Source organism: Oryctolagus cuniculus, chromosome 8, assembly GCF_051225735.1.
Source record: "Oryctolagus cuniculus isolate XC-2025 breed Fujian yellow rabbit chromosome 8, ASM5122573v1, whole genome shotgun sequence".
NCBI classification, from domain to species: Eukaryota; Metazoa; Chordata; class Mammalia; order Lagomorpha; family Leporidae; genus Oryctolagus; species Oryctolagus cuniculus.
The window spans coordinates 139,726,300-139,752,986 of record NC_142874.1 but is presented as its reverse complement, the minus strand read 5'-3'; the positions used below and the strand labels follow the sequence as shown (position 1 = coordinate 139,752,986).

The following is a 26,687-nucleotide window of genomic DNA, read 5'->3' as shown; positions in this document are numbered from 1 at the left end:
GCACACACTTACTTAACGACCCAGAGATCCTGCTCCTACAAATGAAAACTTATGTTCTCAAAAAGAAAAAAATGCATAGGAATGTTTTCTTCAAAATCACTGGGGCCAGCATTGTGGCACAGCAGATGAACTGCCGCCTGTAACACTGGCATCCCATGTGGGTGCCGGTTTGTGTCCAGGCTGCTCCACCTCCGATCCAGCTCCCTGCTGATGGCCTGGGAAAGCAGTGGGAGACGGCCCAAGTATTTGGGCCCCTATCCAAGTAGAGACCAGGATGAAAGGTCCTGGCTTCAGCCGGGCCCAGCTATGGCTGTTGCAGCCCTCTGGGGATGGGATGGGGGGGAGGGGGTGAAAGGGGAGATTGTCTATTTACTGATTCACTCCTCAAATGGCCGCAATGACCAGGGCTAGGCCAGGCTGAAGCCAGGAGCCAGGAGCTCCATCTGGGTCTCCCACGTGGGTACAGGAGCCCAAGCACCTGGACCATCCTCTGCCACTTTCCCAGGCCATTAGCAGGGAGCTGGACCAGAAGTAGAGCAGCTGGGACTCAAACCAGTGCCGCAAAGCCGCCTTGTTGCTGCACTTCTGGTCCAGCTCCCTGCTAATGGCCTAAGAACATCCTTGGGCCCCTGTCACCCACGAGGGAGACCAGGAGGAAGCTCCTGGCTCTGCCCAGCTGTCACAGCCATTTGGAAAGTGAATCAGCAGATGGATGTTCTCTCTGTTTCTCCTTATCTCTCTGTAACGCTTTCATATAAACAAATCTTGAAAGAAGAAGTTCCTGTGGTCTAAAGAAGATCCAGTGCAGGAACGTCTTAGAGAATAGTATGTTAGCTATTTGGGTAAATACCAGGGGTCCTTACAAAGTTCACAGAAAATGTATATGATGAAAACACTACACACTGATTTCAAAACTTTTCTGCACCACAACAGACTCATAGTAACCTGCTACAACACGTCTGAGCAGGACCTAGCTGAAGCACTAAGGACAGACATTAGTCTGAAAGAAGCCACTTTCAGAACAACATGAATTCTGCTAAAACTGAGGCAAGCACAAACATGAAATGGACGGTAAAATTTAGGTGCAAGAGTGGTGAAATCAATGATGCCTTACAAAAAGTTTACAGGGACTCATTTTAAGAAGGGACAAGATGATGTTGAAGATGAGGCCCACGAGGCAGACCATTCACATCAGTTTACGAGAACAAAATTAACCCTGTGTATGTCCTAACAGAAGACCAACATTAACAGTAGAAATGACAGCCACAAGCAGAGCCATTCTGAAAAATTAAAGTGGAACAAACTTTCTGCTCAATGGGTACAAAAACAAGAACAGATTTTTCCATGGAAATTTTAAACCAGCGGGATCAAGATCCTGAAGCGTTTCTTCACACGAGAACAGGAGGAGAGATGCGGCCTTCCCGGTACAACCCTGAAAACAAAGCACCGTCAAAGCAACGGCTACCAAGAGCTGTCAAGAGCAAAGGCCATGCTAACAGCTTTTTTTGGATGCTCAAGGCGCTCTGTTGACTTTGGAGGGTCCAAGGATGGTGCACCCTGCTTATTCAGAGGACATTTTGAGAGTCAGCCAAAGCTTAGCAGAAAAACACCTGGGAAAGCTTCACCAGAGGGTCCTGAGGCAATGCTCCGGCTCACCTCCTCACACAAGGTGATTCTGTGAAGGCACTGATGGAAAACCACCAGGAACCCACCCAGGAGTCCTAACGTGGCCTCTTTAAGTCTTTAGAAGGGCCCCCATCGTTCTTCAGTTACTGATGTAAAACACATTGGATTAACACAGCTAAGTTCCCAGGACCATCAGTTCCTCATGGATAGACTAAACGACTGGTACCATCGTTTATCCAAGTGTCTTGAACTTGACAGAAATTATGTTGAGAAATAAAGTTTATATATTTTTTTCTTTTGAAAGACAGGGAGACAGAAAGAGACAGACAGCACTCCTAGCCACTGGTTTACTCCCCAAACACCCCAACAACCAGGGGTTGAAGCCAGGAACCAGGAACTCAACCCAGGCCTCCCCGTGGAGGCAGGACCCCAACTATCTGTGCCATCACTGCTGCCTCCCAGGAGCCACGCGAGCAGGAAGCTGGAACCCACCTGCTCCAGATGTGGGATGCAGGCGTCCTGGGAGCCACCTCACACACCAGGCCAGGCAACTGCCCCAGTCTCATCTTTTAACGCCAATTCTTCATGAATTTTTGGAAGTTCCCTCAGATTATAAATGTGATTCTATGACAAAGGCATCACCTTTCTAGCAATAAAATGTACTAGTCTAAAAATTCTTAGCAGACATGCACCTCTACTTTTATATCAGACATCAGCTGACAAACAGAACTTGCTTTTCTGTATTTTCTCTCATTATTTGGTAACAAAATGAAATGTGGCCACACAAAACCATCATTCAATTTAAACTTAACAGTATTTCCCCTTCATATGTGATGAATACTAATTTTTTTTAACTTTAACAAAAATGTAATGCATCCAGCCTAATTTTCCATATCTCTATCAACATCTTGGGTATGTCCTATTATGCCATACCATTTTTAACCATTTTATTTCTTCTACAGGTACTGTCCTACTTATTACCAATAATGCTATTAATCAATACTTATCAACTACTTCATCTGAGCTCTTTGTTTTTTTTTTTTTTTTTTTTTTTTTTTTTTTTTTTTTTGACAGGCAGAGTGGACAGTGAGAGAGAGAGACAGAGAGAGAAAGGTCTTCCTTTGCCGCTGGTTCACCCTCCAATGGCCGCCGCTGCAGCCGGCGCACCGCGCTGATCCTGGCAGGAGCCAGGAGCCAGGTGCTTTTCCTGGTCTCCCATGGGGTGCAGGGCCCAAGCACCTGGGCCATCCTCCACTGCACTCCCTGGCCATAGCAGAGAGCTGGCCTGGAAGAGGGGCAACCGGGACAGAATCCGGCGCCCCAACCGGGACTAGAACCCGGTGTGCCGGCGCCGCAAGGTGGAGGATTAGCCTATTGAGCCACGGCGCCGGCTCCATCTGAGCTCTTTGGCTAAAGCTTTACAAACAACTTCCTTTTACAACAGTGCTATTCCAGTGGGAGGTGACTATCGCCAGGGTTGCAGAGATGAGAGGTAGAACCCAGCCCAGCACCCTGGATGACTACTCACATACAAACACTGCCATCTTCCACTCTGCCAAGTCACTCCCCACGGCAATTACAACTATAACTGCAGATAGCTAGTCAATGTGACGGCACCTGGATATGTAAGTGCTTACTTCATCCCTCCACTGGGTAACACTACTTCTGTATAGTGACAAGACCAAAGCACCTGGCAAATGCAAGACTCGCTCATGTCCGTCTGGATTTCGTTAGGACAGACCACCAACTTACTCTCTTACTGAGGCAGATAACTGGCCACATGCTGCAACCCAGCGTGCAGCAGCAGCAAAGGCAGCCGCAGAGGAGCCAGCGCACATTGACAGGAAGGTTCTTCTTAAGACAACTGTTAACTCTGTTGATGCTGGCTTTGAATTCTTCAGGAGCTACCTACGGAGAAATTTTAAGAAATAAGAACATTGCAATAATAATGTCAGTAAGCATGTCTCATTAGCATACATTTTCTAGTTTGCTTGGAAAAAAAATTCAGTTTTGAGGCACATAAACAGTACATAGTAATTAAGACACTCACTTTTCCAGTTAATGAAGAAGGGAATTCTGATTCAAATTTGTTGCTCAGTCCAAATCTATTTAAAAAAGCAAGAATATGCTATTACATAAGGTCACAAAATATTTAAACCATTTAAATTAACCAAGGTCAAGTACACAGAATGCAGATTCACATACAGACCAGTCTGAGACACAACCAATGTTTAACACACAATCACTGTAGTAATTTAAGCAATGTAACACGCAATTATTTTAGCAGTTGAATCAGAACTTTCATACAATGAATCAAGGCTGAATGCTAACGAACCAACAGAATAAACAAAAGAATACAGTTGATTTAATTTGAGCTACCACTTAAGTATCTTAAAAACTTCCTACACTGTACATCACTTTAACAGATGAAACAACAATCGTTTTCTAGCTTTGAATCTGACTGATGGAAATAAGAAATGGCTAAAAATTTTAGCAGGTTTCTGACACAAACAAGAAGAGAAGGAAAAGTGTAAGAGAAAGAGCAGGGAAAAGGAAGGGAGAAGGGAGAGGACACAGGCAGAAGGCCAAGTGCGGACTGACAGAGCGCTGCCAAGGACTGCCCCGTGGCGGCCACAGCTCCTTGCCAGAGCTTTCAACGCTATGAAGAAACTGGATGCATCAGCTCTACCTACAGCCTCTCCTCTGACCTCAAACACCTTTCCTGAATCGCTGTTAAAACCCTCCATGGCTCCAGAGTTGGTAACAAACCTAACCCGTGTTGCTCTCTCACGTGTTAGGTAGCCAGCAGAAGAAAATCCACTTGAAGGAAAGAGAATTCACGCAAACCACAATCACCAAGACCCTTCCGTATAACGCTTAAGGCGATCCTACAATAGGAAGCTTAAGCTTTTTTTTCCCCAAAAAATAATGTACAAAAACAACTTGAGTTTTATTTAATTAAAATAATTTTGAAAGTTCACCACATAAAGCTTTGAAGGGGAAGTACCACTTTAGACCTACATCTGAATGGAAACTTGAGACACGCTGGTTTTAGTTCCATTTCACTACCGCCTCATCCCTACAATCTACAGCTAACCTCAGGGCTGGCCCACTCCCGTCGGGCACCCTGCATCCGGTCAGTGGGAGCCTCCCCCTCCATACTTCGTTTGACGCCTTCCTGGCAAATGCTCATCCGTTGCTACCAGGGTAATTCCTTACATCCACTCTATAAAAAAAGAACGAACGAACAGAAGCCCCTTCACTGAACCAGGATGCCCGAGAGGCGGATCGCCACAGCCTCCAGCTCCGCCTGGGTCCTGGCCGGCCTCCTGTGAGGAAACACAGCTCCACCTAAGGGAGCAGCCCACCTGCTCTGCCAGAACGTGGACACTGTCACCGTGCGAGACCCTGAACGCTCAGCAGGACCAGGGATCACTGCATTTCTCCCATGCCTGGTTATAACCTGCTGCTTCCCCACCCCTTGGGAAATGGGGTCAGAACTACACAGGCAAAATCGGTGGGACCCGGCTCCAACACTCTCTCCCGTCTCTAAGCACCCCTGGCCAACCCTTGTTCAACTGAACTGTTGACTTTCCTCACTAGGATTCCCACTGCCTGGGGCTCCTGGAGAAAACCACGGAACTATCATAAACATACCCTTTCTACTTCAGTAAGCCTTATTCCAGCCAACTTTGCAGTCCTAATTGGTCTCTCTTCCCATGTCCCAAAGCTGTGATGTGCTCAACCTTACCCTCAGGGCACAGTACTTTGCTGATAACCATACACATTAACTCCAAGAGAGCACACACTCTCATGTCTTTCTCAATGTTAGAAAGGTTCCCAAAGTGAGCCAGCTGCTCCTCCAGTCTCCTCCGTAACCCTCGGCACTCCTCCCTCTGTTCCGGCTTCGTGCACACAGCCTACACACCTGGGGCAGTCTGTCCACGCAGCCTGCGCACCGAATGCCCATCTTCTTCTCCCTCAGTGACGGGATGACATCCATCTCTTTGCCTTCCTCAACCTGCGTCTGGAATCACGGGAGTCACTGTCTACTACACCTCGAACTTGACCTCGAGAGGCAAACTGCTACAGTCAGGCCTTCACCCACACTTCTTCCCAGATGGGGTGCTTTCAGAAGAGCAGCTGAAGGCCCTTCACCCAGCCTGCTTCTTCCAGCAGAGCTCAGCATCCGAATGTCACACGCCGCACGGGCCACAGCAGGTACCTCCTTTGTTCCAGCTTTCATCACTGCCAAAGCTTGCTTTTTTTAAAACTAGGCAAACCAAAGCAGCAGTATCTGGCAAGACTATCTAATTTTATTAAGTGGACAAGAAAGGTCACACTTTGCTAATTCAATTGCAAAATATCACTTTCTATGGTTTTGACTTGACATAAATTACTTAGTTTTGATACTAAGTTCTGACTTTTTTTTTAATTTGGCAGGAACCAGGGATTGTTAGAATGAAAATGGAGTATATATTTGTTTAAATTGACAGTATTATAAATTACACCTTTTATCCATTATGCTTCTATAGGCTTAAAGTTTTTAAATATGTAAAAGTAATTTATTATACTCTAAGACAAAGTACAACTGGTCTGGCACAGTCTCAGAAAAGCCAAATTTCATCTTATAAAATGAAAATTATATGTGCCTGAAGACTCTAAGCACTTTAACACTCTAAAAAGCTGGAGATCCCACTCAATATTTTTAAAAGATATGATTCAAGATGGGTAGCATCTTAATTCAGCCATCTACAAAGACTAAAAACTGAAATTTTAAAAATATTTTATGTTGCCAAGTTCTTAACACGGAAAACATCATGCACTGTCAGTGGAATTATAAATTATTTACAAAGAATCCAGAAATTAATTTAGTAATAAAAATATTTATACTTTTTTTAAAAATAGCAGCCCACATCTCTCTCTTTAAAAAATGTATTTATTTGAAAGGCAGTTACACAGAGAGAAGGAGAGACCCATCTTGCATCCAATGGTTCACTCCCCAAATGGCCCCAACTGCAAGGGCTGGGCTGGGCCAGCCAAAGCCAGGAGCCAGGAGCTTCATCAGAGTCTACACATGAGTGCAGGGGTCCAAGCGCTTTGAATCATCTTCTGCTGCTTTCCCAGGTCATCAGCAGAGATCTGCACTGAAGTGGAGCAGCTGGGACTCGAACCGCCACCCATTTGGGATGCTGGCATTGCAAGCAGTGGCTGTACATGCTAAACCACAATGCCAGCCCTTATTTATACTTCTGTCACAGTGATTTGCCTTTTTGGGGTGTAATCTCAAAAATAACCTAAAGTGTGGGTAACACCTTATACATAAAGAAGATCACCGAGACTTTATGCCCAAAGTAAGCGCTTATTCCCAATGTTACATGAATGGTTAAGTTATGGAAAATCAGCAACAGAATACTAGACAATCATCACAAGTTAGATTAAGGGGCAGGCATTGTGGTGCAGCAGGCTGGCTACGACTTGAGACCCCTGCATTCCACAGCCAAGCCCTGGCTGCTCCACTTCCTGCTGATGCACTGGGATCGCATCGGACGGGAGTGAAAACACTTGAGCCCCAGCCACCCAGGCTGGAAACCCTGATGCAGTGCCTGGTCTCTGGCTCTGGCTGGCCCAGCCCCAGCTGTTGTGGGCATACAGGACAGGGAGTGAACCGTGGAAGGAAGATGTCGGTCTCTTCCTCTCTCTCTCTCTCTCTCTTTCTCTCTCTCTCTCTCTGGACTGAACCAGTGGAAGGAAGATGTTGGTCTCTTCCTCCTTCTCCCTCTCCCCCTCTCTCCTTCTCTCCCTCCCTCTCTCTCTCTCTCTGTCACTCTGCCGTTCAAATAAACCAACAAACAGATCTTTTTTAAAAAGTACATTCATGGGGCCTTATGTGGTACAACAGGTTAAGACACTGCCTCCGATACTGGCATCCCATATAAGCACCAGTTCAAGTCCCAGCTGCTCTACTTCCAATCCAGCTCCCTACTAATGCACCTGGGAAAGCAGCAGAAGATGGCTCAAGTGCTTGGGCCCCTGCACCCACATGGGAGAATTGCAAGAAGTTCTGGGCTCCTGGCTTCAGCCTGGCACAGTCTCTGTAGATGCAGCCATCTGGGGAGTAAACCAGCAGACAGAAAATCTGTCTCTTCCCTTTCTCTCTGTAACTCTGCCTTTCAAATAAATAAATAAATAAAAAATAATAAATAGGGACGGGCATTATGGACTAATGGGCAAAGCTGCTGCCTGTGACGCCAGCATCCCATGTGGGTTTGAGTCCCAGCTGCTCCACTTCTGATCCAGTTCCCCACTACTGCACCTGGGAAGGCAGGAGAAGACGGCCCCAGACTTGGGCCCCTGCACCCACATGGCAGATCCAGATGGAGCACCTGCTTTCAGCCTGGCCTAGATCCAGCTGTGCCGCCATCTGGGGAGTGAATCAGTATATGGAAGGTCGCTTTCTCCCTCTTTCTCTGCAACTCTGACTTTTGAATAAATAAATCTTTTTAAAAAATCCAATAAATAAATTTATTTTAAAAATTGTATTACTGCACTATCGTTTTTAATTAGGATATGTTTTGAACTAGGAGACGTTTTGAATTAGGGTATGTTTTGCTATGTGGTAAATTTTGCTTTTTCAATACAAAACTGCAAGAACTGACTGATTCAACTTGTTTTACCATTAGTGAAAAATATTTGCTTAATGCTTATTTTCCTTTCTTCTGAGCTGCAGTGTTACTTTAACAGTGGAACTTGAAAACATATTGAACTGCAATACATCAATGTGAAGATACTGCACAGTTCAGAACCGCGTGCACGAGAGAGAGCAGCCTGTTTCTCTGAGGGCTGCTCCACTCGGGCTAGTGGGGCCACAGATGGGCATCTGCTTTCGGGACAGCTAATCCCTGGGCTGGCTAGCAAGCACACGGCTGCCAGGGCCCCGCAGTCCTGTCCAACTAGGACAACCTTCTCCCACTCAATCAGGTCCTCTGCATGAGGTATCTGAACACAAGCCACATTTCTGTAGCTGATAATGTGTTCCACGGCTACAAGACAGGGAAAGGACTTAAACTAAAGCCAAGGCACAGCGAATCCATGAGGAACTGGGATTCAGGCACAAGCCGAAGCCAGCAGCAGGCAGACAGCACGAGGCGCAGGGAGAACACGGGCCGCGAGTTCCCACTGCGACAGCGAGGCTGGAACTGAAGCAGGTGAATCACTGTGACCGAGCGCTCGGCCGGGGCACAGGCTCCGTGCTGCCGAGACCTGGCCGTGCCACGCACTCGCACAGCACACGTCCAGTGCCTAGGACCACCGGGGAGTTCTGCTCTTTGAAATCTAGTAGAGCCCAACGTGTCATACACTTTAAGAATCTATGATACTGGCAAATGCTCCCATATAAACTTAAGTGAAAAAAGCAGAAAACAAAATACTTTATTAGCATGGTCTCTATCTTTTAATGAAAATATTCATGTACATACAAGGAAATCAAAAGGTTAATCCATCGAAGTATTAATAGTCCTAAATGAGATTATGAGTGAATTTCATTTTCTATATTTTCCTGTTTTCTATAATTTCTATAGCAATGTATATTATTATTTAAATCTAAACAGATTTTCAGAAAAAAATTAAAATACTTGGGATAAATACAACAAAATATTAAATGGCCTTTGCCTGTTGGTGATTGTGTTTGCTGTCTGCTTCTCTGGGAAATACTATTTCCAAATTACTAAATAATCTTGATGCTTTTCTCTATAATTAAAAAAAGGATTAAAACCTGAAGAAAAAAAAAGATGATTAAAGGGGTTTTGTTTATATTTTTAAGCTAGCCTAAGGAAATACATGTGCAGATGACATGTCTGGACTTAGAGATAATTCTACAGGTTTTCACATACATTTTTACTCTATATTTTAAGGATACTTTATACTTATGCATAAAGTACATCATAAAGAACTTAGAAATTAAAGGGGAGAAGCTGGTCCCTAATTCTGAAACAGTAGAATCTCAGAATTCGAGAATCATAAGCGTCTGTAAGTATCATTTAGTCCAAACAATTTACTCTACAGAAGAAGAAAGTGATGTCTGAGAAGTCACTTAAGAGTCTCATGGCTAACAAAGGGAGAGCTTCCCTCTCCTGAACCTCACAGCTTTCTCGGTAAAAACAGAAAACGTCTACCCACCTGAACTACAACCTCCTAAATTAGGAAGATATCTGAAAATTGGGAGGAAAAATTTTATAAACAGAAATCCCAAAAATTTTTAAACATTTATTTTTTTGAAAGGCAGATAGAGATCCTCTATCAACTGGTTCACTCCCCAGATGGCCACAATGGTCAGAGCTGGGCCAGGCCAAAGCAGGAGCCACAAGATTCATCCAGATCTCCAACATGGGTGGCAGGGGCCCAAACACCCGGGCCATCCTCTGCTACTTTTCCCAGGCCGTTAGCAGGAAACTGGATCAGAAATGGAGAAGCTAGGACTTGAACTGGCACCCATATGGGATGCCAGCATCATTGCAGGCAGCAACCTTACCTGCTATGCCACAACACTGGTCTCAGAAATTCTAAAATTAATATTAATATACAACAAATGTTAAAGTTTTCTCATGAGATCTAGGGGGAAAAATCTGTTTTTAAGGTTTTTAGACTTGTACCCAAAATCAAAAAGAGAAAAGAAAAAAAAGTTTGTTACAATGCTTGTGTTGGTGAATAATCTGTAGAGAACATACGATTTTGTTATTGTGGTTCAATGAAATAAGTGGGGCTGGCACATGGTGCAGCAGGTTAAGCCACCACTCTGAGACTGGCATCCAGTTCTGTCTGCTCGGCTTCCGATCCAGCTCCCTGCTAATGAGCCTGCTGAAGGCAACCTGGGCCCCTGTCACCCACAACAGAGACCCAGATGGAGCTCCTGGCTCCTGGCTCCTGCCTGGCCCAGATCTGGCCATTGCAGCCATTTGGGGAATGAACCAGCAGATGGAAGATCTCTCTGTGTCTCTCCCTGCTGCTCTGCCTTAAGGAAACACACACACACACACACAAACACACACACACACACACACACACACACCTTCAACCAAATAATAAATAAATAATTAGCAAATAGACAACTGGCTGGATTAGAAAATCTTGACACAGCCTAGTACCTAGAATCCCGTCTGAGCCTCAGCCCCCTACACCAGGGGTCACAACACCACCAAACTCGTTTAAGTCATATGTAACCGTAAGCTCCGTCTGCTTACGGAGCTTACTGTTGTGACCTTGGTGCTCACCTTCCTGGTCCACTGGGCAATATTATCACTTGAAACCCAGTACAGAGAACATGATAAACCCAAGAATGTCCAGATCTCAACAGTTTCCACAAATCTTGGTCAAACAGCCCAGCAAATAAAACAGCCAACGATAAAACTAGCTAATGCTAACTACAAAAACTTCCCAACTTTTTGTCGACCAAAGTCAAGAGGTGGCATGGGCAAACAGTATGCACAATAGCAGTACCGGGTTCAAGAAAGCCAGGTGACACGCAGGGGTTCACAGCTGAGGTGGGCACACGCCAGGTGACACGCAGGGGTTCGCAGCTGAGGCGGGCACGCGCCAGGTGACACGCAGGGGTTCGCAGCTGAGGCAGGCACATGCTAGGTGACACGCAGGGGTTCACAGCTGAGGCAGGCACGCGCTAGGTGACACGCAGGGGTTCACAGCTGAGGCAGGCACGCGCTAGGTGACACACAGGGGTTCACAGCTGAGGCGGGCACATGCCAGGTGACACGCAGGGGTTTGCAGCTGAGGCGGGCACATGCTAGGTGACACGCAGGGGTTCACAGCTGAGGGGGGCACGCGCTAGGTGACATGCAGGGGGTCACAGCTGAGTTGGGCACGCGCTAAGTGACACGCAGGGGTTCGCAGCTGAGGCGGGCACGCGCCAGGTGACACGCAGGGGTTCACAGCTGAGTTGGGCACGCGCTAGGTGACACGCAGGGGTTCGCAGCTGAGGCGGGCACTCGCTAGGTGACACGCAGGGGTTCGCAGCTGAGGCGGGCACATGCTAGGTGACACGCAGGGGTTCACAGCTGAGGCGGGCACGCGCTAGGTGACACGCAGGGGTTCACAGCTGAGTTGGGCACGCGCTAGGTGACACGCAGGGGTTCGCAGCTGAGGCGGGCACGCGCTAGGTGACACGCAGGGGTTCACAGCTGAGGCGGGCACGCGCTAGGTGACACGCAGGGGTTCACAGCTGAGGCGGGCACGCGCCAGGTGACACGCAGGGGTTCACAGCTGAGTTGGGCACGCGCTAGGTGACACGCAGGGGTTCGCAGCTGAGGCGGGCACGCGCTAGGTGACACGCAGGGGTTCACAGCTGAGTTGGGCACGCGCTAGGTGACACGCAGGGGTTCGCAGCTGAGTTGGGCACGCGCTAGGTGACACGCAGGGGTTCACAGCTGAGTTGGGCACGCGCTAGGTGACACGCAGGGGTTCGCAGCTGAGGCGGGCACGCGCTAGGTGACACGCAGGGGTTCGCAGCTGAGGCGGGCACGCGCCAGGTGACACGCAGGGGTTCACAGCTGAGTTGGGCACGCGCTAGGTGACACGCAGGGGTTCACAGCTGAGTTGGGCACGCGCTAGGTGACACGCAGGGGTTCACAGCTGAGGGGGGCACGCGCTAGGTGACATGCAGGGGTTCGCAGCTGAGGCGGGCACGCGCTAGGTGACACGCAGGGGTTCGCAGCTGAGGCGGGCACGCGCTAGGTGACACGCAGGGGTTCACAGCTGAGGCGGGCACGCGCCAGGTGACACGCAGGGGTTCACAGCTGAGTTGGGCACGCGCTAGGTGACACGCAGGGGTTCGCAGCTGAGGCGGGCACGCGCTAGGTGACACGCAGGGGTTCGCAGCTGAGGCGGGCACGCGCTAGGTGACACGCAGGGGTTCGCAGCTGAGTTGGGCACGCGCTAGGTGACACGCAGGGGTTCGCAGCTGAGTTGGGCACGCGCTAGGTGACACGCAGGGGTTCGCAGCTGAGGCGGGCACGCGCTAGGTGACACGCAGGGGTTCACAGCTGAGGCAGGCACGCGCTAGGTGACACGCAGGGGTTCGCAGCTGAGGCGGGCACGCGCTAGGTGACACGCAGGGGTTCGCAGCTGAGGCGGGCACGCGCTAGGTGACACGCAGGGGTTCGCAGCTGAGGCGGGCACGCGCTAGGTGACACGCAGGGGTTCACAGCTGAGGCGGGCACGCGCCAGGTGACACGCAGGGGTTCGCAGCTGAGGCGGGCACGCGCCAGGTGACACGCAGGGGTTCGCAGCTGAGGCGGGCACGCGCTTGTCCAGGCACCCAGGCAGCTAAGAGAGGCTCCTGTGGTGGGACTGGAAGGCCCACACCATGCGCGAACAGCACGCCTGGGCTCTGAGCCTGGTCCAGACAGCACCTTGGCAGAGCAGGTCCCCCCGCCTGTCCTACTGGCCTCAGATGTGGCAACTGATCTCAGGGCTGTGGGGATGCCAAACGCAGTCCCAGAGGTTTTTTTTTTTTTTTTTTTTTTTTTTTTTTTTTGACAGGCAGAGTGGACAGTGAGAGAGAGACAGAGAGAAAGGTCTTCCTTTGCCGTTGGTTCACCCTCCAATGGCCGCCGCGGCCAGCGCGCTGCGGCCGGCGCACCGCGCTGATCCAATGGCAGGAGCCAGGAGCCAGGTGCTTTTTCCTGGTCTCCCATGGGGTGCAGGGCCCAAGCACTTGGGCCATCCTCCACTGCACTCCTTGGCCACAGCAGAGAGCTGGCCTGGAAGAGGGGCAACCGGGACAGAATCCGGCGCCCCGACCGGGACTAGAACCCGGTGTGCCGGCGCCGCTAGGCGGAGGATTAGCCTAGTGAGCCACGGCGCCGGCCAGTCCCAGAGTTTTTAAGAAAAAAAAAAATTAGCAAGGTTTCCTGGGTCTTTAAAAAAAAAAAAAAAAGATGTATTTACTTATTTGGAAGGCAGAATGACACAGTAAAGAGAGAGGGACAGGTTGGGGGAAGAGAGAGAGATGATTAAAGCTTTAAAATTTCCATTCTTGTAAAAAAAAATAAGTTATTGAGAACTTTTCCCTTTAAAACAAGGCTGTCAAAAGATTGTACTCTGACTAAAGTCTCATTCATCTCAACGTCTGCCAGAGGAAGCTCTACGAACAAAGACAACAGGCTGCTCAGAGTCAGCAGGAGGCGGATGAGTTGTAATTTTAAACAAGGAGCAGGGTAAGATTCGTTAACAAGATACCGGAGCTGGCCATGCCCTGGATGGCTGGGCAGAACCACTGGAACGAAGCCTAGGCCAGCAGCATGCCCGGGCCACTCGGGGCCAGGAGAAGTCAGGGAAGGGTCTCAAAGCCAGGAGACGGTGCGGAAAAGAAACATGACCAGTGTTCTAACAGAACCACTATAGCAGGCGTGCCAGAACGCGAAAGAGAGAGAAGCCAGGGCGGAGACGGGGACGAGAAGGTCGTCAGGTGGAGCCAGAGAACAGAGGCACTCGCTCCAGCAGTGAACTGGCAAAAACCGGTGGGCTTCGGAAGTCAGAGTCGATGCATTTCTTGAAAGAACAAACGCAGGGAAAGAGAAACAGAGACAGCAAGGACGCAGCAGAAGGTGTTGGTCCAAACCCACAGGACAATGCCGTGAGGGGGCGACTGGGACTTCCGTCTTGGACATTCTGGATTGAGGCACTCAGCCTGCACGAATCTGCAGGACAAGGCCTACGAGCGCATAAACCAGAAATTCCCGACTCAGAATGAGCACACGGGCTGCGCGGGTGCCACAGGCGGCAGCACGGTCCCTAACGCTGAGCGTCACGTGTACCTGGCCGCTTCAACACACATGACTGGCAGGGCTGCTCAGGGAGCCAGAGACCTGGACGCGGACTCTCAGCGCCCCTGGACTGGAGCCACGGCTGGGTCTCGGAGCAACTCCAAACATTTTAGCTGTGGGACCCCATTCTGAACAGTATTTGAATTTATCCAGTTCTGTGAAAGTACAATCTCCTTCCTGAAAATAGTGAAATCAGACTTAGCTGTTTAAATCTGTGTTAAATTCACTCTATTACAAACCTCTACACTACACAGTCCTATGATATCTTACCATTAAACTTTTCCAATTTTCAATCATTAAGATATTTTCAATTAGGACAATTACATATGCAGTTTTCATCAGGGAATGTTGTATACATGTATACTAACTAAAATTCATGGTACTAATTCATTTGCTCTAACACAAATACCAGTCTAAGGAAGAAAGAATTTGGTATTTATACATATTTTAGAATCTTCTTCATAGTTACATAAATCTTTTATATATTAAAGATTTATTTATTCGGGGCTGGCATTGTGGCGTAGCAGGTCAAGTCCACCACTTGCAGCGCCAGCCTCCCGTATGGGCACTGGTTCGAGTCCTGGCTGCTCCACTTCCAATCCAGCCCTCTGCTAAGGTGCCTGAGAAAAGCAGCAGAGGACGGCCCATGTGATTGAGCCCCTGCACCCACGTGGGAGAACTGGATGAAGCTCCTAGTTCCCAGCTTCAGCCTGCCCCAGCCCGTCATTACGGCCACTTGGGAAGTGACCAGCAGATGAAAGATCGCTGTGTCCCTCCTCTGCTCTCCATATCTCTTTCAAATAAATAAATAAAATCTTAAAAAAGAGAGAGAGACTCATTTATTGGAAAGAATGAATATGTTCTAACTACTCATTTACTCCCCAAATGGTCACCAATAGTTGAGGCTGGGCAGGCTGAAGGCAGGAACCAGGAGCTCCATCTGGGTCTCCCACGTGGGTGGCAGGAACTCAAGCACCTGTCTCATCATGCACCGCTCCCCGGGCATACTACGAGGGAGTCATACAGGAAATACAAGAGCCAGAACCTGACCTGGTACTCCAACATGGGATGCAGGGCTCCCTTGATGTGGCTTAACCAGCTGTGCCACAACACCCATCCCATAAATATTATGAGCAAAGCTAGGTGTTCAATTATGGTCATTTAAGAAAAATAAACGAACTGGTTTATACTGCAGACTACCAAAAATACCAGTTTCAAGTAACATAACCAAACAGGAGAGGTGGAGGGCTTGGGCAGGCACACGGCGCCTGCTGCACTGACTGACCAAGACATCAGAGCTGCAAGGCAAGATCAAAGGCTGACACGAGGCGCTCAGAGGCCGCGTTATCAGGAAAAAGCTACACACAGATTTCAACAGTTTTTGCACAAAATTACACTTATCTTTCAACTGCATTTTCCCAAAACCTTTTTGAAGTACCCTCATATATATATATATATATATATATATATATATATATACACACACACATATATATATTCAGTTCTTACCAAATAAACAAAAGTAGGTCACCCCAAAGGTCAACCAAGTCTGCCCTGAGCGAATTTCACTTAGGAGAAGCTGGCACAGGAAGAGCCTAAGAAAACAGAACAGGGCCCAGGGCGCTTGGGAGGACATCCCAGCGCTGTGGATCCCATTCAGCTCTAAGTGCGGGGTCTTGCTCGGGAGCCCCGCACATCCTGGAGCTCAGTGTCACTGCTTGACCAAGGTGCTCCCTGCAGAACCTGTGACCTTGTAGGAAAACCCCTCTGCACTCTAGGGCACAACAGGAAGCGGAGGAAGTGGAGGCAAAGTCATCAGCCAGCTCCCCAGGCAAGAGCAAGGGCAGCCACAGTTCTTTGAACTCACCCTCCACCAAGCCAAAACAAAACACAAACTACACACTGACACAACAACCGGGGGAGGGGAGCAGATAGCAAAAGCAGTCATGGCCGTGTTTTTCCATGCCTCATGGGAAAGTTTTGAAATCTCTGTTTACGCCCAGAACTAAAATACCTCCTTTATCTGAAGCCCAGCACAGCAGCACGGGCCACGAACACGTCCCATCTAGACGGCTGCAGTCAGCCTGCACGTCACTGGAACCCCGTACCATCCCTCCTGGCCCCACTGAGCGCCCTAAGCCCGTTTCAAGGCACTGACCCCTGTTCACAGCGCTCGAGCCAAGCTTGCTTTGGCTCAGGGTCCTGGCACCTGCTGCTCTCCAGGCCGGGCGGGCTCTCCACGGGCCTCTTCCATCCCTCCTAAATGTCACCTTCCTCCCAGGGAGCCTCCGCGTCACGCCGCTCCCGCACTCGCCACCCTACGGGCTTCCTTCACGGTTTGCGCAGACACCATCTGACCACCTTTAAAGATCTGCCATTTATTTATTTTCATTTTTACCTGAAAGGCAGAAAGACAGAGATCCACCTTCCATCCACTGGTTCACTCCCCAGATGCCCACTACAGCAAGGGCCGGGCCAGGCTGAAGCCAGCAGCTAGGCACTCAATCCGGTTCTCCACGCGGTGGCCAGAACCCGGCCCCTTGGGCCATCAGCACTGCTCCCCAGCCGCACCGGAGCAGGGAGCTGTGCTGGAAGCGGAGGAGCCAGGACTCAAGCCGGCACTCTGACCACGTGACGCAGCAGCCCACGTGTCCATTTGACTGCTAGCCCACGCGCCCACCCACAACAAGTCTGTTAGCTGTAAACTCCAAGGGGGCAGGAACTCCCTGCACTTCATTCACAATGCACACCCAGAGGCTCCTAATACCCAGCGTAAGAGGCGTTTTACTGTAAACCCTTGGCTGTCATCAGGACGCACAGGAAGGAAAGAGAACTGACACTTTGGCTATTATTTATTAGGAAACCTAATAAGACAGCTGACAGTCAAGGATTCAGCAAAAAAAAAAAAAGAGTAAGCAAGATAAATGCTGTAAAAATCTAACTACTAAATTTCAGGCATCTGTATTACATTCAGCCCTCAGAAAGAAGCTCACTGCACGGAGTTCTCAACGGCTGCTTGCTGCATTTCCAAGCAGTCTGACGGAGGAGAGGGAGATGATAAACAGAAAGCAACACCCCACACGTGTGACAGGTAAAGAACTAGACACTTGCAGAAGATGCTCAAAATCCAACACACGCAAGGCCTCTAAGACATCACTACACCCACCTGATAACTGCTTCTGATTCCGAAGATTCCTTTAGCTAAGTAGGTGAGGGTGACTTACGCTTAGGATCTGCTTTAAGGCAGTATATGTCACATTTTAGATTGACCCCCAACAGAAAGGGAAAGATTAACCAAGAGAGAAAACGTCAACATGTGCGCTAAGTCATAACCTGAGGACGGCCTGTTGATAAACTATTTCTCATCTCTACAAGGTCGGTACTCTCCCCTCTGCAGGCAAGAAAACGGAGGTTCAGAAAGGTGAATGTGCCTGACCACGAACGTCGAAGAACTGCACTCAGTCTGCTCAACACCCAAACCACACTGCGGGACAGGCCGCAGGTGAGACTCCACCCGGGACGCCAACACCCACATCAACCCTGGCCCACTCCCAGCTCCTCCAGGAGGCAGCAGCGGTGGGACGTGCTGGGCCCTACCGCCCACGCGGGAGACACCTGAGCTCCTGGCTTCAGCCTGCCCCGTCCTGAAGCTGGAGGTATCTGGTGAGTAAACCAGCAGGTCCATCTTCCAAATACGCAAGAATTCTTTAAAAGACCGCATTCCTTCCGCAGCATCATCCATCACTTCCCACACAGGTCTCATTTTTATTAGAAATAAACTTTCCTAGACTCTTAAATGTTCTGGGCAGGTGGAAAGTCACCAAAAGGTTCACACAGAAGACTTAGAGTATCTGTTGCTACATGTTGTTATGTAAAGCTTGATTTTGAGGATGAAATCTTAAATATCCTTAGAGTAGATCAGCAATCTAAGTCAGACATCCCTACTGCAGAGACTTAAAAGATTCTGAGTATACAGACAGTCCAACACACTGGGCCTTTAACCTGTTCACAGTATAAACTCCAGCTGGAATTCAAGGGTAGCTCTCAAATTAAAAGTTCATTCTTTCGAGTATTTAAAGGAATGTTGTTATTTAGAATAAAGCAAGCCGTATATTTGCTTTATTCTTTTTCATGAAAAAGAATTACATGTAACTTACTCTTCACCATGTAGTTCCTACATTCCATCTGGCTAATCACATACCATTTTAAGTGCAATTTCACATCTCTTGGTAGGTACAAATCCAACAATGAATTTTTTGAACTGAAGCAACATGTAAATTTTCAAATTCAAATAAAGTAAAATACTGAAACCTAAGTTTATTACCATTTCCTTTCATTTCCACAAGAAAGCTTACCTATTAAGAAGTTTGTTTCAGTAGCTGGTCAACACTTAGCATTTTTTTCTACATGGTACTAAAGTTCAAAGTTACACTTACTAATTAATTTCTCTCTAATTTTAATAAGAAAATTTTCTATGAAAATAAGGTCTACCTGAATTTAACAATTTCCTCACATTATCATTTAAAAAAAGAGAGACATTTGGCTGTCCGGTGTGGTAAGAGTTCTATTATACAATACTGTTGGCTGTCAGCTGGAGCTACAGAAAGCAAAGAACACGGATTCTTCTATTACTCTGACAAGAGGCAAAGGTGGATGCAACCCACTCAGAGTACTCAGGGTCTGGAGTACCGCGGATGCTGTCCTGAACGGTGGAGAAACAGACACACAAACCCCTGCCCTCACAAAGAACCTGCAGTCTGTGAGAGCACCAACAAGGTCTCTGAAAATCTCTAAGCGAAGTTTAATCTTACAAAGTGAAGAATGGGAGCAAGGGGCCGGCGCTGCGCTGGGCGTAGCAGGCACAGCTGTGGCCAGGACACCAGCCTTCCATATGGGCGCTAGTTCGAGTCCTGGCTGTGCCACATCCAATTCAGCTCCCTGACTGGGAAAGCAGCGGAATTTGACCCAAGTGCTTGGGCCCCTGCCACCCATATTAGAGAGATGGAAGAAGCGCCTGGCCCAGCCCTGGCCGTTGTGGCCATTTGGGGAATGAACCAGGAGATGGGAGATATAACTCCCCCACCCACCCCGTTGCTCTGCCTTTGAAGCAAATAAGCCTTAAAAAAATTGTTTAATTGAAGTGATTCTGTAATTTGGACAAGTCATGTTCAAAGTCTCTTATTTCTAACCTCCGAACCTAGTAGTAATCCTGAGATACGAATACTTTTTGTTTTGTAACTATCATTTGAAAGATTAACATTAATGTGTTTTTACGACGATTATCTAAAGATCCTACTGTACCCCAAAGTAGTTTCCAAACTCTGTTTCAAGTCATATTCCTAAATCCTCCATTTTCCACACAATACCTGAGATAAAGACCAGCAAACAGTGGTACCCCACAGGCACTGACAAAAGCTGGTGCCGAAGGAGGAGGAATTATTTGTGGAGAGGGTTAAAAATAAATAAATAAAAAGAGATGCCTCAACAGAAAGCTCACGAAGTCGGGGTCATTCAGTGACCCCGGAAGAGGATGACATTAGAAACAAACCTCAGAAAGCGAGCTGGCTTCATGGGGCTTACCCAGAAGCAGAGCCAGCAAATGCTCCGGGGCCTGCAGTGTGACTGATACAGGACGGGAGGAAGGGAGCGGGGAGCGAATGGTGTCACCTACAAGGCTGAATGAGCTGGGAACCCGGGCCTGAAGCGGCTTCCAAGTCCCTTTTTCAGATGGACACAGCTCTCAGCCATCACCGCCGTGAAGAGTTGAAGTCTCTAACAGAAGATCCATATACTTCGCACAGATTTATTCTGAGGGAGAAAGAACTCCGTAACTCACAGACACGATCCACTCTGGTCAGAACCACCTAAGAAGTCAGTCACTTACTTGTTCCTCATCTTCATCACAGAGTATGAAGTCACCACATACACACAAAAGGCAACCGATTTTTAATTATGAGCTCAAGCCTTTTATCTAAGATGTACGTAAACACTATACCATGATAGGAAATTATCGCTGCCTCCCTTCCTTCCAATGCCCTCTTCCCCAAAACGTGCCTCTCCCTAAGACTTCCCCATGTGCCGCCCAGGACTCTATCATGGAGGAGAACACCGCACTCACCCAGGAGAATGTAAGAAAGAATACTGATTACGATCCAAGTGCACGGCGCCAGCCTGGCTTGGGGTCAGTGTGCAAACACTGTACTGAAAACCGCTTTAGCTCGCACTTCGGCAACGACACGAACCTGAGGTGGTGAGTGTAACAGCTACCCTGATCTGAAGATCATGTATTGAAACGTCACTCTGTACCCCCTAAACATGTACTATCTCTATGTGCCAATGGAAAATTTTAAAATATGTTTTTTTAGAAAAGCAGAATTTGTTTAGGTAAATTGGCCAGGTTATACATAGTTCCCAAAATCTGATAAAATACAGTAATTCCAAAACTACTCTAGACCTGCCTGTGTAGAAAATGGAAGGCAACTTATATGCTCACATCACCACAATGACATGCTGATACCATAGTACAATGATTGCAAAAGTAAAAGAATATTATAATACACAAAAGGAGAGAAAAGGTAGAAATATGCAAACACAAAGGCCAAAAGTTAAATCTGTGAAAAAACATGTGGATTGATTTATAGCCTCTAGACTGATCTGCATTAGAGATGATCCCACTTAGACTATATTTACTTTAAACTGGTAATAGGAGACTGCTCTGCTCTGCTCAGATACTTAGCGGAAAAAAAAAAAAAAAAGGCAGGGGGAAGCAGTGATAAGCTTAGCCAATCGGGGGGAAGCAGTGATGAGCTTGGCCAATCGGGGGGAAGCAGTGATGAGCTTGGCCAATCGGGGGGAAGCAGTGATAAGCTCGGCCAATCGGGGGGAAGCAGTGATAAGCTTAGCCAATCGGGGGGAAGCAGTGATAAGCTTAGCCAATCGGGGGGAAGCAGTGATGAGCTTGGCCAATCGGGGGGAAGCAGTGATAAGCTCGGCCAATCGGGGGGAAGCAGTGATAAGCTTAGCCAATCTGCCTACAGCTGTTTTAATAACTTCCATTTACAGGCGAAACACCTACCGTGCTAGAGCTACAGTAACACATAAGCACCCAGCTAAGAAAGCCTCACAGGTGCTAACTGGCACAGTTACGCCTCAGAATTACACTGACAGTCAGGTAAAAAAAAAAAAAAAAAAAGCTTCATACTACTATTGCTATTCCTATCTAGGTCACCATAGAACAGGCTGAGTTTTCAATAGAAAAAGATCCTTATTCTCACCAAAATACTTCACACAGTAATGTAAACACATGCCAGTTGTCTTTTCTGGTTGTTTAAGATTTATTTATTTGTTTGAAAGGCAGAGTTACAGAGAAAGAGAAACGATCTTCCATCCACAGTTCACTCCACAAATGGCCCTAATGACCACGGCTGGGCCAAGCCGGAGCCAGGAGTCCGGTACTTCATCCGGGTCTCCCATGTGGGTGCAGGGGCCCGAGCCCTTGGGCCATCTCCGCTGCTTTCCCAGGCCACAGCAGAGAGCTGGATCAGAAGTGGCACAGACAAGACTCAAACTGGCGCCCATATGGGACGCGGACGCTGCAGGCTGCGGGTTTACCCACCACTCGCCCACAGCATTGGCCCAAGTTACTGAGTAATGGAAAAACAGGGAGCAGAGGCTGAGGCCCCGCTTGGGAAGCCCATGTCCCACATCAGAGTGCCTGGGGGGAATTCCGCCTGGGCTTCCGATCCAGCACCTGGGAGGCAGCAGATGATGGCCCAAGTGCATGAGTTCCCGCAACCCACATGGGAGACCCAGAAGGAGCTCGTGGCTCCTGGCTGCGTGGGCATTAGGGAGAGAACCAGAGAACAGAAGATCTCTCTCTCTGTTGCTCACTGCCTTTCAAATAAATAAACTTTAAAAAAGAAACAGAAAAATAAAACTAAAGCGAATCGCTTTGAAGTCTGGACGGCAGTGTTGATGTTTTAGTACCGTGTTTCCTACCTGTTTCTTCAAGTGCGAACTCCTTCTGAGGAAGCTAACAAAGGCTCCTGAGCACGCAGGCACCTGTGACGGACCCCTGCCCTGCTGTCTAGGTTAATCCTCACTCTCCACAGGCACACTGCAGGGCAAGCGTGTGGCAAGGCTGCAGCCCCGCACACCTCCTAGTCCTGCTTCCGGACAGTGCCCATCCTGGGAGGCGGCCAGGGACGGCTGAGGGCCACGTGGGAGACCCCGGCTGAGCCCCCAGCTCCCGTTTCTATCTGGCCCATCCTTGGTTATGGTGGGCGCCGGGGAGAGAAACAGCAGATGGAAGACGGACAGCCTGCTCTCTGGCTCTGCCTTTCAAACAACAAAAACGCCAGGAAGCGTTTTAAAAGGGGAGACCGCGACGTCCCCCTCTGATGGAAGAGGCAGAGGTAACTGGCTCAAGCAGCAGCAGAGGCAGGGCGGGTGTTTCCCACAGCAGTTAGGACCCCACTGGGACACGTGCCATCCCTCCAGTGCGCCTGCGTTCGAATGCCAGTTCTGCCCGTTCCAGCTCCCTGGTAACGCACACCCTGGGAGGTGGCAGGTGATGGCTCAGGTACCTGGGTCCCTGCCACCCATGAGCAAACCTCAGAGTGAGGCCCCAGCTCCTGGCTTCAGCTCAGCCCAGCCGGGCTCTGGCTATTGGTGGCATCTGGGGAGTGAACTAGCAGATGGGAGATCATTGTCTCTACCTTTCAAACAAAGACGAGAACAGATTCAAGTTTCTACAAAAACATTTATATACACTAATTAAAAAAAAAAAGGTGGGGGGAGGTGGGCAGAGAACCAAGGTGGCTGGGGTGGGGGGTGGCTGAGGAAAGCCCAGACACGCAGTCCAGGGCAGACAGGCGTGGTGTCGACCGGAGGCAGAGCGCCGGACATCCACAACGGCGCTTTCAATGCGGTCCCACCTGAGACCGGCGCGTGGCGTTCTGCTGGGACCCTAACACACCTGGTCTTCAACCGCGGCCAAGGCCTGAGTAGGTCTCCAAAGCTCCCCAGCTTCTTCTAAGGGCATCTGAATTGGAAACCTTGAGTGACAGTTCTTCTCTACCTGTAACCTCACTAAGCAGCCAACTACAGTCAAGTTCACTGCTCGCCCACGGGGTGCTCAGCCTTCCTTCTCCTTAGACGGGAACAAACATTACAACCACACCTGCACCTTACTAAACAAAATCCTGCCGACTTTTTAAACGTTTGTTTATTTGAGAGGCAGAGAGAGAGAGAGAGAGAGAGAGAGAGAGACCTTCCATCCACTGGCTCACTCCCTGAATGGCCTCAATGGCGGGAGGAGGGCGAGGCGGAGCCCAGGGACCTGGAAGTCTATCCAGGTCTCCCAGGCGGGTGGGTCATCCTCTGCCGCTTTCCCAGGCTGGGAGCTGGGGGGGGGGGGGGGAGGCAGCTGGGTCTCCCCTGCACTCGGGCAGGAGACCCTGCTGTGCCACACACCTGCAGGAACGCGTGGGCAGCCTGGGAATCCCTGTCGCAGCACTCCTACACTCTTGGGTTCAGGACAGTGCGAAAGGCCCTAGGAGTCAAACTAGACCACAGGTTCCGAGCTTGACAGCCAGCGATGGCCGCTGCTGCTTCACCTCGGCGAGATCCGACGGCATCCCCACCTGGGCGGGTGACGACAGTGAAACCCGCGGGGACAGCGCCACCCGCGTCACCTGGACCTAACCCGCCAGGTGCTCCAGGATCCAGCGCCTTACTCAGCTGCCCGGCGCTCGGCGACGTGGCTGCGGGCTCAGGCGTGGAGAAGCGCGGGCTCCTAAGTCCTCCAGGGCACGGCCCACGCACCTTCCAGCCGGACACAGGGAGGCTGCTGCGGGCCGTCTCGCCCCGGTCAGGGGCAGCCGCTCCCTGACCTCCCCGACAGAGCGGGCCGCTCCAAGTTGCACCAAACTCCCGACTTCCTGCTTCCGGCTGGCGCAGGATTCGGTTCCAGGCTCCACATTCCCTTATCAGCCACGACCTTTCGGAAAGCCCTCTCGTTCCGGACTTCCAGCGTCGACGGCAGCGCTCACGGGACTCAGCAAACGCAGACCCCGGCGCGGGGTGCACGCCCCGGGGGCCAGGAACTCTCGGCTCGCCCGCACCGGGTGACCCCGCGCAGATGCCCGCAAAGTGCATCGCGAACACGCGCGATCCTGCTGCTCTTCGCTGGGTACTCCGACATCCGACACGACGCCGGCCGGGCGCGGGTGCGACACGCACACGCGCAGCGCGGACCCCGGGGTCTCCCAGGGCCCGCACCCGGCCTCCGGCCGTGTCACCGGGCGCGCAGGCTCCCAGGCACCCAGGCACCCGCACTTCCTCCCCGAGGCGCAGGCCCCCACCCACCCCCGCCCCGACCCCGAGAACAGCCTCGCCTGCGGGGACCCCGCACCTGGCCCAGGCCTCTCGGCGGGGCCTGCGGGCACGGAGGGCAGCGCCCGGCCCCGCTCCTCGCCCTCGGCCGGCCCACACCCGGCCAGCCCTCACTTCCTGGTCGCGCGCCCCTCCCGGGCCCCGGGCCGGCCGCGCCGCCCCCTCGGGCCTTACACGGTGACGTGACCGGAGCCGCGGACCACCACCGGGTCCGGCGAGTACTTGAGCAGCTGCTCCTCCAGGGCCCGCTCCTCGTCCTCCTCCTCCTCGTAGATCTCGTCGAAATCCGCCATCCTGCGCTTCCGCGCCCCCCGCCCAGGGGGGCCTGACTCCGGGGCCGGCGCCCGCTGCGGGCGGCCCGGCGGTGGGGGCTGAGGGGAGTCGCCGCCGCCGCTGCCGCCGCCGGCCCAGAGGCCGCGGAGTTCGCGCCCGGCTGTGTCCGCGCCGGCTACACACGGGAAGGGGTCCGGGCCGCCGCCGCCATTACCGTCCGCAGCAACAACAACACAGTGTCAACATCCGCCCGGCCGCCGCCACCTCCACCGGCGCCGCCGCCGCAACTCAGGCAACCACAGCAACAGCCCGAGCCGCCCGCAGCGGGAGCAGCCGGCCGCGCATCGCGAGACTTCCCGGGAGCGCGGGCGTGGGCCGGCGCGCGCGCTCTCGGCCGCCGCCCTCCGCGCCGCGCCGTGGGCCGCGCGCTCCCGCCGGCGCGGCCCCGCCGGCGCGGCCCCGCCCTCGGCCCGTGGGGCGCGGGAGCCGCCGAGCGTGGGGCCGGCGCGGCGAAGCACTCGGGCCTCGCGCCCGCTCGTCGTCGACGGCGAGACCCGCGCTGGGCCCCTTCCGCGCGTGACGAGGGGAGCGGTTTTTTGTGATGCGTGGCGCGGACGAGCGCTTCCGTCCACTTCGCCACGGGTTTTGCCGGAACACAGCCCCGGCCCTTTGTCCTCCGGCGTGGTCCAGTCCGTGAGGCGGACGACTGCCGATGGGTTTCTCACAAGAAATCTCGGCGTCGTGGTGCCCGGAAACAAAACAGGATTCAAAAAGGCAGCCCCTGCGCCCCTCCCCAGCCAGAGCGGACCCCGGGGGAGCCCCGCTGCCAGAGGGTCCTGGCCGGAGGGCCGAGGGCGGGGGCGCTGCGGCCGAGGGTGCCTGTGTCCCCTGTCCACTCCCAGCCAGCAGGGTGGGCTCCTGAGGAGGGGCCAGGCAGTGGGGGGAAGGGGTCGTGCTGGGTTCAGGGCTGGGTCCTGGCCGGAGAGCCGAGGGTCCCTGTGTCCCCTGTCCACTCCCGGCCGGCCCGGGGCAGGTGAGCTCCTGAGGAGGGGCCAGGCAGTGGGGGGAAGGGGTCGTGCTGGGTTCATTGCCGGGTCCTGGCCCACGTGCAGGGCCGTGCGGTCGGCCAGAAGCGCCCAGCCGGCTCCTTTGGGCAGTGATGGAGGGCACGGCCCGGCTGGCCCAAGACCCCGGGTGTGCCCAGTGCCGGGCTGTGTGAATGACAGCGCCCCTCCTGCCAGCAGCTCACGGTTAAGGCAAGCAGGCATCCTGGCCAGCCCAGTGCTGGCACCCAGGAGGTCCCTCGGGAATCTGGAGTGGGGGTTCCGGGGCCTGGCTTTGAGTCTCAGCCTGGGGGGCCCTGGCCGAGCCACTCAGGCGCTCTGTTCTCAGGGTGTGTGTCCACTGGGCTGCTGGCATACTCAGTTCCTGGCTTAGCACACAGGAAGCTCTCGGATGAGGGCACGCAGTGGATACGGGGTGAGGGCACTGCTTTGTCAGGCCGCGCCCAGCTCAGCGGCTCTGCCAGTCACTGTCTGCACTATGAGGCTGTCAGTG

At 51.2% G+C, this 26,687-nt stretch overlaps 1 protein-coding gene across 3 annotated transcripts in view; it reads right to left on the bottom strand.

Moving 5' to 3' along the window:
* Positions 1–25,551, bottom strand: part of CHIC2 (cysteine rich hydrophobic domain 2) — a 51,007-nt gene extending 25,456 nt beyond the window's left edge. The window contains exons 1-3 of one of the 3 annotated variants that reach the window (XM_089302811.1): positions 25,032–25,551; positions 3,677–3,731; positions 3,379–3,534 (exon numbers count right to left, since the gene is read on the bottom strand). In XM_089302811.1, the coding sequence (XP_089158937.1) occupies positions 3,379–3,534; positions 3,677–3,731; positions 25,032–25,150 (330 nt within the window). In that variant the 5' untranslated portion in view covers positions 25,151–25,551. The remainder of the gene's footprint in view (positions 1–3,378; positions 3,535–3,676; positions 3,732–25,031) is intronic. The other 2 variants (XM_051835055.3, XM_051835054.3) reach the window with 2 other exon arrangements.
* Between the last annotated feature and the right edge of the window lie 1,136 nt (positions 25,552–26,687).